The sequence below is a fragment of the Eumetopias jubatus genome, unplaced genomic scaffold, assembly GCF_037043125.1.
Source record: "Eumetopias jubatus isolate StellerSeaLion01/CBP00866 unplaced genomic scaffold, mEumJub1_p1.0 scaffold_6, whole genome shotgun sequence".
Taxonomy (NCBI): Eukaryota; Metazoa; Chordata; class Mammalia; order Carnivora; family Otariidae; genus Eumetopias; species Eumetopias jubatus.
The window spans coordinates 113,096,729-113,111,280 of record NW_028274812.1 but is presented as its reverse complement, the minus strand read 5'-3'; the positions used below and the strand labels follow the sequence as shown (position 1 = coordinate 113,111,280).

The 14,552-nt window shown below is 45.2% G+C and overlaps 1 protein-coding gene across 2 annotated transcripts in view; it reads right to left on the bottom strand.

Moving 5' to 3' along the window:
- Positions 1-14,552, bottom strand: part of KIF6 (kinesin family member 6) — a 440,420-nt gene that overhangs the window by 96,958 nt on the left and 328,910 nt on the right. For both annotated transcript variants that reach the window (XM_028120400.2, XM_088024363.1), the window contains exon 14: positions 853-961. In XM_028120400.2, the coding sequence (XP_027976201.2) occupies positions 853-961 (109 nt within the window). The remainder of the gene's footprint in view (positions 1-852; positions 962-14,552) is intronic.

Genomic DNA, 14,552 nt, shown 5'->3' with positions numbered 1-14,552 from the left:
TCCCTGCCCTTCAGAGCTTTCCCCCTGGTTCTACCCTCTAGACCCTTGTGTCTCCACCTGTTTTCCTGAGCTCAGCCACTCCTTAAGCTTCCTTGAAGCGTTTATAAGCATATGACTCTCAAACCTGGATCTCATTTTAATTCAACGAATTGGTTTTGAAAATTTCCAAATGTTTGTTTGTGTGTGTGCTAAGATCCAGAGTCACGTGTGACTCAGTATAAGAGTTCACAGACTAGAACTCTCTCTTCTGAACTCTAGACTCATGCACCTGGCAGTCTTTCTGTTTGCCACAGTTTGCGGCTATGCATCTAAACCGCAGATGAGCTGAAACGAAGTTTTTTCCCTAAAGGGTTCAGAGACCAGGTTGACAATATGTCAGCAGACGCTGCTGCCCGCTCTGCTTCTGGCTGGAGAACACACCAGAGGCCTCTGGGTCACAAGCTGAGTGCACGTATACTCTCTTTGAGTGGGAAGCGTGGGCTGCAGCAGCTAGAGTTCTAAGATGACAATTTGATCTACAGACTTTTTTCCCTGGCCCCTGGAACAGTGTGATATGGATAGAGTCACAGGCAGACGGGAATTAGTGTAACAGGTGAGAACTGGGGACAAAGTTGGTGCTGTCAGTGACAGACCCCGCCCTGACACTGCGGACCCCAGCAGTGCTGGGATGAGGAGGTTCCCACGTAGGAAAGTCCCACCGGGCTGGACATAATTCATTGTGAAACTAAATACACATCGGGCCTTTCTTTTAGAAGTTAGGTCAAACAGATTAGGGACAACGGAGTAGCGAGTTTCCTTGAGACTGGCCAGGCTAAGCGTCGGGGAACCAGTGGCCCTGTGAACCAGCCTTACCTCTGCTTCAAAATCTGTTTGTTGTCTTCGATGGTGATGCTGTCAGCGTGGTCTCTCTTGAAGATTTCAAAAGCCTCTTGTCGTCCTAATGACATTTCTTCTCTCATCCCTGTTTGGAGACATGGGGAAATGGCCTCAGTCACAGCATCAGGATCCCATTAATTTCACTGTCACTTTAGGCAGACCACAAAGCCAGCCCTGGCTCCAAGAGGCTCACAGCCGAGAGGCTCCTGACCAGACAAGGTGGCCCTGGGCTCTTCCAGCTGGCCACCGACCCAGCGAGGAGGCCCTTCCAGTGACACCCTGCACCCTGCAGGGCTGGGGCTGCGCAGGCATGTGACTTGTGGGGGTGGGGGGTGGAGTTTGGAATGTCTAGTCGGAGCAAATGAGAACCAGAGCTCCAGGCCCCGGATTGCCGAGGACATCTGCAAATGCACTTTCTGCCATCATTCAGTGCTACAGTTCTCCCCGTTTTCCTGTTATGCCCCGTTTTGGTTTTCTGTTAAATTTCATGCTGGATTTCCAGGCATTTAGTTAAAAGAGGTACAATCCAGGCTGAAAGATACAGAACCTAGAAAATTCTACTCTTAGTCTCCATATAACGACTCATCCTTGTTTCCTGTGTCTAGGGAGGGGCCTCGGTGCTTACTCCGAGGTTAGGTTCTCCATTGAAAGATCCATGAGCAGGTTGTGATGGCAGCTCCTAGTTCACGTCTAAATCCAACATCCTGGGTCACTATCATCACTATGTGCCAAGCCCCACTGCTGGGCCCTGCTCGGGGGCCAAATTCTGGAACCCAGAGTCAGAACGGCCAGGGACAGCAGAGTGAGCAGGTGGTATTTCTGTACCGCAGCCCTCTTCCTCCCAGCCTCCCAGAGCGAGGCTCAATGCAAGTGTGTGCCTGGGACTCCCTAGGCAACAGCTGAATTCACAACTGGATTTTGGGTGAATCTACGGAGTTGTTTTTTTATGCCTCTTTTAAAAGCATTGGTTCCTTTTCCTCATGTTTTCATCCAATTAATTCTACTTATCTTTGAAGCCCTGGCTGAGTGTCACCAACCCTGAGAAGCGTTCCCTGAGGCCCAGGCAGCACGAATCCTCCCTCCGCAGTCAATGATCCTCTATCAATGCATCTGTAACACGCACAGCCCAGTAGACATTGTCACTTCACATGACAATCCTTTCTGGTGACAGGCATGTTTCTAGGAGGTAGAGATTACATTTTTGTGAATCCCTAGTGTCTTGTTCAATGTCTGGCATTTAGAAGGTGCTCAAAAGATGTGTGTTAAATCAATCAGGTCAGGAACGAACCAGGAGTGACAATGAGTCTTGCTCTAACTGCCACACGAACATGATCCAGGGCGAGAGGGGTTCGCCTGTGAGGCCCCAGGTTCCGGAGATGTATTCATATGGGCCACATACCACATCTCCTCTTGCCTGGAAAAAACCCGCTGAGTCTCATCACCAGGCCTCGGGGTGAGGAACTGGACCAGCCCATCTGACACCAATTTAATGATTACCGTTGATAAAAATAGCACCATGAAAAATGTCTGAATGGTGAGGCACACAAGACGCCCCACCCTTTTCCAATCAGAAGCAAATGGGCATGTCTCGGTTTTGTCTCCACATCTGCCCTGCACACTCCAGAACCGGGTTGGCCTGGGAATGGGTTTGTGCGAGACTCAGAAAGATGAGTTCTGCTGCATGAGACACATTAACCGGGGGACACTTTTCATCCAGCAGAGCCCACCAGGAGCCAAGGGACTCACACCATACCTTACCCCCCACCCCTGGTCTGTGCCCAATTCTGACAATGTGTGCTTTTCACTGCCAATGAAACAGCAACAGAGGGTAGAGGGAGTGAATCTCTCTGGAACAGAGTGGGGGATGAGGAGAGCTCCACGGAGACCACCTGGGAACCTGCCTGGGGGATCCCCCAAATTGCCTCCCACAGAGGAGGTGATGAGAAGGCAGGGGCAGGGATGGGGGGCTGGGAGAGGGCTGTTCGAAAAGTTGCAGTGAAGGAGTTGGGTTCACGGCCTTTTCTCTCCCAGGCTCTGCTTTCTTTTAGAGCCGACAGTCCGAATTGACAGCTGGGTGGAACAGCCGTGCTGAGGCTTCTCAGCGCCCACGGCACTGTTACAGCAGTCGGTCCTGGAAGAACTTAGAATCTACTGAAAACCCCGCTGCATCTTCCCTGAGGTGCGGAGGGGCCTGGGTAGTGGGAACAGAAAGGACATGGGGTGCACAGAGGAGATAAGCCCAGGAAGATAGTTTGCTATCACTTTCCAGAGGATCTTGACATGTGGGGCCAGCACTGTATCACAAGTATATAGGAGTCACCAATTTTCCAAGACTTAAAATTCAGTGAAGTGCATGTTATGAGACAGAAAGTTACACTGGGAAGCACTTAATACTTTCGGTGCTTTAAGACACGCTTGGGGTCTTGCAGTGCTGTGGGCGTATCATTGGGAACACGGGATCAGCTTTCCTCCAGGGACGATGGAGAAAGCATTCTGGAATTGGAGTTCTCTGATGGTGGGGAGCTCAGGTGAGTGGACATTAATATGTGAGGGCTATAATTCTGGCAGCTAGCGTCCCCCATGTCTGCTCAGGGAGGCCAAGGTGCGGTGGCTGATGATGCCCATCATCTGAAGGCAGAGAGGCAAAATAGGGCCTGGAAGCCTACTGAAGAGTTGTCTTCACCTCTCAGGATTTAGAAAACAGCTTTCTCATACGGCAAGCTCTGGCCCCCATTAGAAGGAGTTAGAGCCGTTGAAGCACAAGAGAGACTGAAAGCTAATGAGATAATATTTATTTATTCTCTCCACCAATATTTATTTCTCTTAGGCACTGTGGTTGGCATGTGACCGAGCTATAAACTTGAACAAGAAGATTAAAGCTTTGATCCTTGCCCTTAAAGAATTGAAAGTCCAGTGAAGGAGAAAAAACGTGAACAGTAACAATGAAAGCTGCTATTTGCCGTAAGGCAGGCATGTGTCCAGTGCCAGGAAACAGGGAGGAGGAGGGTCAGCTCTGTTGGGGAGACTGGGAAGGATTCCGAGGGACGAGCAGCATTTGCCACGTGGAGCAGAAGTGGAAGAAGATCCCAGAAGGAAGGGACAGAGGAGGAGAGTGGATCAAAAGGGCAACTCGATTCATATGCAAGGTTCTGCCACTCAATAGGAATGGCCTTTGGGGAGAATAAAATGAATTTCTTATATACTTTACACTAATCACTGTATCAAGTGCTTCCTTACCTATTACGTCAGGTAAACTTCTCCATGATCCCTGGTCAAATAGCATTTTACAGAGGAAGAAACTGAGGCTCAGTTAAAGAAATGTTATAAAGGGGTAAAAATGGTCTGGCTTTTTAGAGGAAGTCAGTACTGCTCTTAGATCCATTTTGCTAGGAAAAGCATAATGACTCTCATCACTGTCTATCCTGTCCCAAACCTTGCATTTTCTTTACGGTACCACAGAAAAAAAGAATCACGAATTTTGTTTTACTATTTCTATTATTATTTCTAGAATGTGTGCACTCCATGGGGCAGGGATTTTTGTGAGTTTTGTTTGCTGCAGTAATTCTAGCACCTGGATGGTACCTGGCACATAGGAGGAACTCAAATTCTTTTGAATGAATAAATGAATGTCCTACATGCTTACTGTTCTTCCTTCTGGCATAGCATATTGTGACATGATGGGGTAAGTGCATTGATGGCTCTTCCTCTGCCACTGCACTCCTCGGTGGGTGCATCCCCTGTATAGTGTGATTTTAGAAATTCACACACACACACACACACACAAGAAATTCAACACCATCTTCTCCTACTACATATCACTATGCTTCATAGACCACCCTTAGAGATTCCAACTCCAAGAAGCTTTTATAAAAATGCAAATACTCTTGAAGGCATCACTGTCTTGGAGCCAGCAAAGACAAACTCCATGATCTGTTGACCATTAGCTAACAGATCCTGCAAAGACGAGACATAAGATGGTGTCTCAGGCTGGTGCCAAAATGGGGGAAAATCTGAGCTTAAAAGGGAAGGTGTGATGGCAAAGACAAATTGTGCCTTTTCTCCAACTTTGTTTAGTCTGTCAGACTCCACTGCTCAACAAAGCAGAGGACCTTAGGAGTTCCCACTTGCTGTGACTGTTTCTAGCTCGTGGTTGTTTCCTTTTAGTGAATTTCAATCATAGGTCACAGTGTCAAATCCCAGAAAACATGGATGACTCAGAGCAGCCTGCTGGCTTGCTGAGGCACAGGACTGTTTAAGACCCGGAGGAGAGCACATAAAATATTACAGGCCAGTATAAAATTTCAAACAAAACAAAGCAAAAACCAAAAGATGAACAAACAAAAAACCCTAAAGAAGAAGAGGAGTTTTTCAGTCTCAGCCCCCAAAATAGGACATTGCAATTCCAGGTTGTGAGCTAGATGGAAAACACTTCCAAATCCTAAAGTTACGGCCTCTTCTGGATTTTGATACTTATTATGAACGGCACTTAGGTAGAAATGGCAGATAACAAGGCACTTGCAAAATCAGCCTTGGAGTGAGGCTTCTGTAAATGTTAGGCATACAAAATTCTTTGGTGCTGGTCCCTCACCCGTTTCTATAATGTTCTCTTTTTTTTGGCCATCCTGAAATTTGGCTCCTTAAATTGCTGAAGAATACGCATTGGTACTTTTGGAAGCCCTCCCCGCCCCCATCACAGGGTCCCATGGAAACCAAGTGGAAAGGAAAAACATCAGAAGTGGAGAGTTTATGCTCTGCCTTTCGGCCTGCTGTCTGATTGCCTTTAGTCTGGAGCACAAGGGCCAGAGCTCATTTTCCTGGCTGCCCCAAACAACCTACTGCTGCTTAAGCTTTTGCTTAAAAATTGACAAAGGTAAAATGATGGAGAGTTGTGTTATTCACGCTGAAAAATGGATTTCCTGGTCAGAGCCAAAAATCTATTTTCCTTGGGAAAGGCATCTATTTATGTGGTGCCTCAGTTCCCTCTGACTGAAGAAGGAAGGGGAGAAAAGAAGACCCACAGAGAATGAGGAAAAGTGAGCGATGGCGTGGGATTCTGACAGGAAGGGGGGCGTGGATCACACTGGTTGGGACCAAAAGCAAGAGAAGGCTCAGAGCTGGGTGGGAGACATTCAAGGCTGAAGAGAGGGAGGAAGCTGGATGTGGGGGATGATCATACGGTTTGTGGCTTGGTAGCGGAAGTTTTCGAAACCAAAGGTGAGGGAGTGGCTTTGATATAGTGACACGATGAATCCCTACAATATGTAGGACATGGAAGTGCAAACAGTTATGAGAAGCAACAGGCCGGGATAGAGTGTGGCTTTGTACGATATCTGATACAAGGTTCTCTAGGCCCTGGAATTTCTCAGTAAATGTTGACTTAGGTGAAATATATAAAAGTATCCTCCTATAAATAATTAGAAGAGAATTCCATCCTTTGGTGTGTAGAAAAGTTTGAATGGACCAGTGGGAGGGAGAGAAAAGGAGGAATTTAGATGAGAGGAAGGGATAAATCTATCAAGGCAGCATGAAACATAAAAGGTCAGGAGGAAAATGAAGGAAAGGTCAGTGGTCCAACACTCTTGGGAATGGTGCCTGGGACAAGGATGTCCTGAGGGCCATCAAAAGGAAATGATGGCTACAGCCAGAAACTCTGCAGTGAAGGACAAGTCAGCAGTTTCTAGCATGGAAAGCAAAGTGTCCACTGATGCTGGACTGAAAACATGCATGAGATGGGGAGGCACTAAAAGATCTTATAAAGAGAAGTGGTCCACCTCCCAGAAAGATTAGGAGGGACGTTTGAGACCCTTGACCTTCCTCCCCTCACTGCAGGGAGGATGCTGTCATTTAGGAAGGAGGAGGTTTCTGGAAGTTACATGAAAGACCTGCATGGCACGGATGTAGTCCCTGCATTCCCACGTCCCTTCCTCACACTCACAGAAGACATTGTCAGGCAGCCTACGTCACTCATCCCCTTTCACAGATTACCACCCAATCAAATGACAACTGCTGTTACTTTCATCATTCCTATGTTTCTGGGGGAAAATAACTGCCCAGTTCTACCACCTTAGGGGCTGACATGCAGGTGATTTTCCCCAGGGAGCAGCGTCATGCCCTCAAGTGCCCGAATCACTGAGAGTGGCCTCCTGGGGGCAGATGCCAAGGAGCCCTCTGTCCATGTTTCCCCACCCCCAGAGTGATGGAGGCCACCATAAGAAGCGGTGCCATGTGCCATGGCTCTGTTTATTTTAAGGGCCAGCTCAGCTACAATTTGAGGGGTGGCTGGGTGGGTGCAGCAGGGTATGGAATCTGAAGACAAGGGGAAGACAAAACCACTTAGCCACGGCCAAAGTGACTGCAGATGTGAAGACCAAGAGTCGATCTTTTAGGGTGACCAAGGACACTTGCCCAACCTACTTCCTGCTTTTGAGTAACACTTCTGGTATGAGTTGGTGCCCTAGGCCTTGGGGTTAAAGGCTTATGTTCAAACCAGAAGATACCACCTGGGCTGAAGTCCTCAGATTAGGACTGGCCTTGGAGTTTCCTAAACTGCCACATGAAAGTCGTCAAATGAGAACCTTTAATTTGTAGATTCTTAGGGCTGGCTTGGAGCAGGCTGAAGCATGGTAGGCTTGGCAGGGGCTTGAGGGAGTGGAGTAAAGGGAAAATCTGAAGTGGAAAGCCATGAAACCTTAGGAGACCCACCCAGTAGTGGCACCACATCTAAATAAATCAAATGGGTTCCTGACTCCTGGTGCCAGAGATCACACATCCCACCAGCAAGGCTTGCAGGCCCAGCAGGGCAGACCATGTGGGCTGGGTGGAATTAGGGGGAAGTGTTCGAAGCTGGTTGTGTTTCTCTTTCATCTTGGTAACCATGTCTGATTCACCTTCCTGCTGCAGCTGCGTACTGGATGTTAGCCTGAGGGGGTGCCGAAAGACCCTGTGTGCCAACCAAGTAGACAGACTTAGAGCGCCTGGAAGAATGGCAGCTGCTTGAGGGCAGTGGCCCATTTCCAGCAGTCACATTAAGCCTTTAAACCATGGTCCTGAGGATCGTCTGCCGAAGACCTTCCTTTTCCTAACCCAGCCTGTCTGGCATTTTCCTTTTGTGAGTGTTCTTATTCAGAATAAAGTCCCCATGTGGGTTGCTTAGAAAAACCCATGGACAGACACAGGCATGGGGCTTGGAGAACAGCCTGGGTCATGTTGGCATTTCTGCATTTTGGAGTTAACTCAGAAATCTGGAGGCCAGCAACATTTCCATTAAATAAGACAGCATGCTGTGGCTCCTGATGCCAGGCGAAACTGGATCTACAGAGTCTTTTCCATTGATTTCAGTCCATAGATGTGGCAGCCTTGGTGTCCAATTCCAGGCCCAGTATTTGAACCAGCCCTGGAAATCTGGGTGGAAGGACACGTGGGCTCTAGCCCTTTGTGGGTTAAAGGGCAGTTGACTGAGAAGCCCACTGAATAGAAAGGCAGCATTCCTCTTCAGCTTAGTAAGAGGCTCCAAATGCTGCAGAATCTGAAAAACACAGGATTCCCTGAGTTTGAGATGTCCTGACCATTTCTAAAGGCCATAGTCAACAGGGTTCTGTTGACTGGCGTCCACCCCAATGAGCTCAGTTCTCACGTCAGTCTGTGCTTTGCGGGCAGCAGCTAGAGCATTGTTCACATGCCCTATTGTCTGACAAATGAGGGCAGTTTTCTATCTATGCCTGAATTAGGAATGAATTCCACTGTAGTCTCAAATTTATTTTGCTACATTCTTAAAAGAGAATTAAAAAAAAAAGTACATTCTAGCCTAGTAGCCTCTTCCCTGAAATGCATGTAGATTTAAATAAAATTTTGTTTCTCTTGCTTAGAAGCAAGCAAAAGGTAAAATGGAGTTTGGGTATACCGATATTCATTCCTTGGGGGCAAAAAAAGGAAGGGGAAATTATTTGTTGTGTGTCTTCTATGTGATAGACACTGTTTCATGCTTCACAAATATGAACTCAACTAATCTCACAAGTCTATTGGTGGTGATGGAGGGTAGCTAATGCTTACTGAGAACTTTGCATGTGCTAGAGGGATTTCATATGTTGACTCATTTAATTCTCACAGTGACCCTGTCAACTAGGTAGTATTGGGCCCACTTTATAGGTAAGGTAATTGAGTTTGAAAGAAGTTAAAAGTGACCCCAAGACAACAGTTAGTAAAATGGTAAAGCCATAACTTGATCCTAGGTTTGTCTTGCTCTGGAATCCTTCTTCTGCATACTATGTTGCTGAGAGAAAATCATTTGTCAAGTAGAAATGATTTCACGAATACCAGCAAACCACTAAGGTCAGACCTATGAGGTCAGGAGGTCATGAGAAAAAGGCAGTGTTGGGAGGGTTGTGAGTTGGGATGTGCACTGAAAACCATGAATGCACGTGGCAGCCTGTCAGAGCTGGAGATGATCATGAATGGGAAGCTGGGGCAGGTACCAGATGGCCAGGAAGAGCTGCTCCACCTGGAGTCCCTGGGACTGGGTAAGGATCAGAGGGAAAGGGAGGGTTGTAGGGGAGGCTTGGCTTTCTACCATGAAGACTTTATTAGTTAACCAACTAGGTCAGGTCCAGATGAGTAATTATCCTTCCCTAATCTACACGGAGCTTCAGTTTTGAAGAGTCTCCACAGTCAAAGAGTTTATGCACTTCAAATAGTGGTGTTGGACCAAAGCAGGGGGATACTACAGAGAGAAGGGATAGGGTCCAGGTTCCAAGAGTGTGGACTTTGGCAGAGAATAATTTCCCATCCTCAAATGAGCAATAGCCATGAGAAAGAGGTGAAAAGGATGCAAGGGGCCATCATTTTCCCTTTGACCCCTCTGTATCCTGACTGTTTTTTCTCTGGAAAGAATTTCATTATTTAAATGTAACATTTGTTTATTCACTGAGATTGTGAGTCAACTGGTGAAGTAGACCATCTGTCAACAAGTACTGAGTATCTGCTCTTTCGACAACCTTCTTCTATGGTTAATATTACAGATAAATAAAAGAAATATTGTCCTTGACCTTGTGACAGAAAGCACTGGGGGTATGGGAAATTCAAGCTTACATTAGAAAGTAGGCGAACACTCATAGACAATGCATTGGTGGTAGTATGGTGCAGGTGGTGTAGACAATTGTAAGAAAGTAAAAGAAGGGGAGTGGTCAGACTGCAGAGGGCTTTTCAAGAAACATGGGAAGGTCATAGGGGTGGGAAGGGGCCCACTGTGGTCAGGGACTGGCACAGAGATTGAATAAAAGGACCTTGGGGTTTCCTTTGACTGTGAGGGGAATTGGGGCCCAGTGACCTCTAGGTCCAGATACCAAACCCTTAAAGAGTCCCCTGCATCCCCAGGACATTCCCAGGCAGAGGTGTACTGGAGTTTTCCACAGCCTTGTCAGGCTACTCTCTGTCCCTCAGATGATGGAAGAAAATCTGCTTTAGAGTGTAACTCTGGGCTACTCTTCTACTACTCTTGTGCAGTGGTTGGGGAAAGGCGATAGAATTTAAAGTAGGAAGACATGGGTTTGAGCACTGGTTTCACTCACTAGCTGTATGATCTAGGATCTGCCATTTAAATTGCTGGAAGCCTCAAGCCCCTCGTCTATCAAATGAAGCTAATAAAAACTGTCTTTTAAAGTTACTGTGAAGTGTTAATAAGGGATGGTGGCACTTTGTGCATCTCTACATTTTGGAACTGCTGAATACATTTGTAATAAACTATTTGCATGACTGTCTTATCTGCCCACCTTCTCCACCCCTCAGGCCATGAGTTCCAAAGGCATGTGACTTTGCCTTACACGAATCTGTAGTCCCAGCTCCAAGCTCAGTGCTTGGAAGATACTCCAAACAAGGTTTGTCAACTGAATGAATAAACAAGGATGAGATACCTCTAGTTAACTTGTTTTTCTTAAAAACATTATTTGTTAAACTGTACATGCATCTCTAGGCAGTTTTCTATGTATATATTTTGCAGTAATAAAACTGAATATGGCAGCTATGAATCATTTATTTGAAAGTCTGACAGAATGAATAAATAAATATGGAATACACTATAAAAAGTGAAAGTGTAAAAATGAGTTATTATTGTCATCATAAGTAATAATGAGTCATCTAAAAGCCTACCCACAGCAAGCTGTTCAGAGTGCAAGAACGACTTGAACACAGTAGGAGAATTCTGAAGGTAGTTGCTAGTTGTGAGTTAGCAATGGAGGAAGAGAGAGTGGTTTAAACTGTCAGGCAGGCTCCACTGCTTCTGGGTTCTCTGCTCCCTGACTCCCCCAGGAGGCTCATCCCACAGTAACAACCTCTTCTCATTGGGGAGATAAATGCAACAGGGCAGGGGCTACCTCATCAGTCCCGACCGGTGGACTCAATGCAGTCCAGGCTTTCCTTCTGGTGAGAATGGATCAAGCATCGACCATCTTATCAAAGGCCAACCCCTCCACCTGGGCTGTGGTTCCCAAACTCCTCCGGCCTTCTTCTCTTGTCCCTTCTCTCTAGCCTGAGCAACTTTCCCCCTCTTCTTTGGATTATGTCCATCACCACAAAACCATATTTTAAAATCCATGTTGAATTAGATATAGTTAGGTGTAGATATATCTGAATTTGTAGGTACAAAATGGAAGGTTAAAACATTCAATGTTCACTGGCCTTGGTTTCATTAGTGAAATAGGAGACAAGTTCATCTATTTATATAGGGATTGCAGAGTAAGAGATTCAAGGACATTTAGATACCCAGAGGAAGGAAAAAAATACTGTTTAACAATATTCCCCCTCCCCTACCCATTAACCTTCTAGTTATCTTTCTATTTCTCTGGTCCTTTGTCATAAAAAAAAAAAAGCCTCATCAGGTTAGTCGATATTCACCGTCTCTATTCCCCCACCTCCCATTCTCTCCTCAATCCAGTCCAATGGAGTTTCATTATTTCCACTCTATTGAAAGTATCCTTTTAGCATCTTTAGTGATCTAAGCATAGCTAAATACAGTGATCAGTTTTCTGTTCTCATTTTAGTTGACCTCTCAGCAGAAAGCAGTAAAGTCACCAACTATTTCATATGCTAGCACCCAGTCCCTAGGTCCCCTGCAGGTTGGGAAGGTGTACGTGACTGTGATATGTATTACCCCCTGGCTGAAGCACTGAAGACTCACTGCGCCATTTTCCATGCTCTTTCTTCTCTCTGGTGATCAGTGTCATCCCGGACAAGTGTCATCTATGTCAGTCTGGGTCCCTGGTGCTTGTGGAGCAGAACTTCCACCCTTCTGACCCACAGTGTTCATACAGTGTGAATGAGAAAGAAATGTTGTTGTGATAAGCTACACACAATTAGTGCTAATTTATCACCAGAGCATAACCTAGTAAATCCTGACCAATACACACCACCATTAGACATAGTTGACTCCTCCCTTCTGCCTGCAGCACTTCCTTCATTGGCCTTCTGTGACATCACTCCCTCCTGATTTTTCTCTCACCTTCCTGGCTTCTTCCAACCTCCAGATGTTGGAGCGCAGTAGGGTTCAGTCCTGGGCACTCTTCTTTTTCAACAGGTGATTTCCTTTAGTCTCATGGCTTTAAAATGTATTATACACCAATGGCTCCAAAATTTGTATCTTTAGCTCTGACCTCTTCATTGAGGGCCAGATTGGGACATTTAACAGCCCACTTGAAATCTCGACTTTAATGTCTAATTGGCATCTCAAACTTAACATGTTCCAAACAGAACCCTTAATTTCATGCTCCATTCCAAAATCTACCCCAAGATGTTTCCTCTAATTGTTTCCACATCAATAAATGGTACCACTTGCTCAAGCAAAAAATCCTAGGACTCGTCCATGATTCCTCAGATCCCGCAACAGTTCTATCAGCAGATTCTGTCTGAAATCTTTTAAAAGTATGCCTTAGACCTCATTGCTTCTCTTTGTTTCCTTGTTTATTCCAACTGAAGTCGCCACCACTTCTCACCTGGACTGTATCCTGTTTGCCAGCATCCATCCCTGAATCTTTATGACTATCAATTCATTATTCAGTTCTCAGCTCACATATCACCTCCTCTGGTCTCCAACCCACCCAGACTGTTTCTTATCCTATTATTTTGTTTTATATCCTTCCTAGCACTTGTCATCATCAGAAACTGCACATATATATATGTATTGTATAAAATGAAAACTCCACAAAGGTGATCTGTCTTGTTTATTGCTCCTTTTCTAATACTAGGAAGGAAGGAAGGAAGAGAAGAAGGAAGGAAGCATGGAAGGAAGGAAAAAGGAGGGAGGGTAGGAAGATAGAAAAGAAGGGAAGAATAAAGGGAGGGAGGGAAGAAGGTCAGCAGTTGTATTGGAAATAGGTGCCCCTAATATGTACTAAATTAGCACCCTGCTTCCTGCCCTCCTGCTCAAGCCTAAACTGCTCTCCTATGAGAACCCTGATGCCTGAGTTTGAGCTCTCTCCCCTGCATACCCACAGTCAGAACTTTTCTTTAAAGATTTTATTTATTTATTTGAGACAGAGAACAGAGGGAGAGGAAGAGAGAGAAGCAGACTCCCAGCTGAGCAGAGAGCCTGATGTGGGGCTTGATCCCAGGACTCTGAGATGATGACCTGAGCTGTAGGGCAGCCGCTTAATGGACTGAGCCACCCAGGCGCTCCCCACAGTGAGAATTTTTAAAGTGCCCCCTCCTTCTCAGGAACCTAGCTTGGGTCAACTTCCACAGGTCCCTGCTAACCCATTCCCTGATTAGCTTTACCACCTCACTCCTTGATCTCTCTCTCCTTTGGTTTTCACTTTTGTGGTTGTTTGTTTTGTCTCTGTTTTATGCATACAAAACCTATAAATAATTATTTCTAAAGGGAGCCAAACTAAACACCACACCTAAATGATGAGTGGGCTTGTGAGAACAGCTCCCCTTCCTTTTCCTGGCAAGAGCTTCCATTTCTGAGACAGAGAAATGAGAATATTTGGGGACATCTAGCATTATTTCAGAACACTATAGGGTCAGCCAGTTAATATCTGTGCCTAGCATTTGTACATTCTTAACAGAAAGAGGTAATTTACCATTATGAACCATTTATAATAAGCCTTTCAGGAAGGCTTCTGAGGAATTTTTCTTTCCCAGATGCATTATCTTACAGGAATTCAGAGAGGAATACAATTCATGCAAAAAGCAAGTCTTAAAGATTTAACCCCCTATATCTTTGCCTGATGAGGTAAGAACATCTAAAAGTTATTATTTTACTTTTCCTAATAATCAAGGTATAGCTTGTCCCTTGCAAAAAACTGGGAAATAAAGAATGGTATAAAGAAGCAGGAAAAAAAAAATAACTCACGATCCATCTACCTTCCTTCCAGTTTTTCCTATGCTTTGTTTTATCACATAGTTAAGATGATAATATAGATACAATTTTGTAGTTTGCTTATTTCACTTAACATATCTCATAATCCTTTTTCTTAACTCATCAAATTCTTCATAAATATTACCTTTTGTGGCTATGTAATATTTCCTCATTATAATCTATTCTCTAGAATTAGAATTTTACATTTTATATATATATGTATGTAAGTAATGTTGCAGTGAGCATCTTGGTGTGTAAATGCTATTCCACATTTAAGTACTTAATTAGTTAGCTAACATAAATATTTACTGAGTGCCCACTATATCCCAGT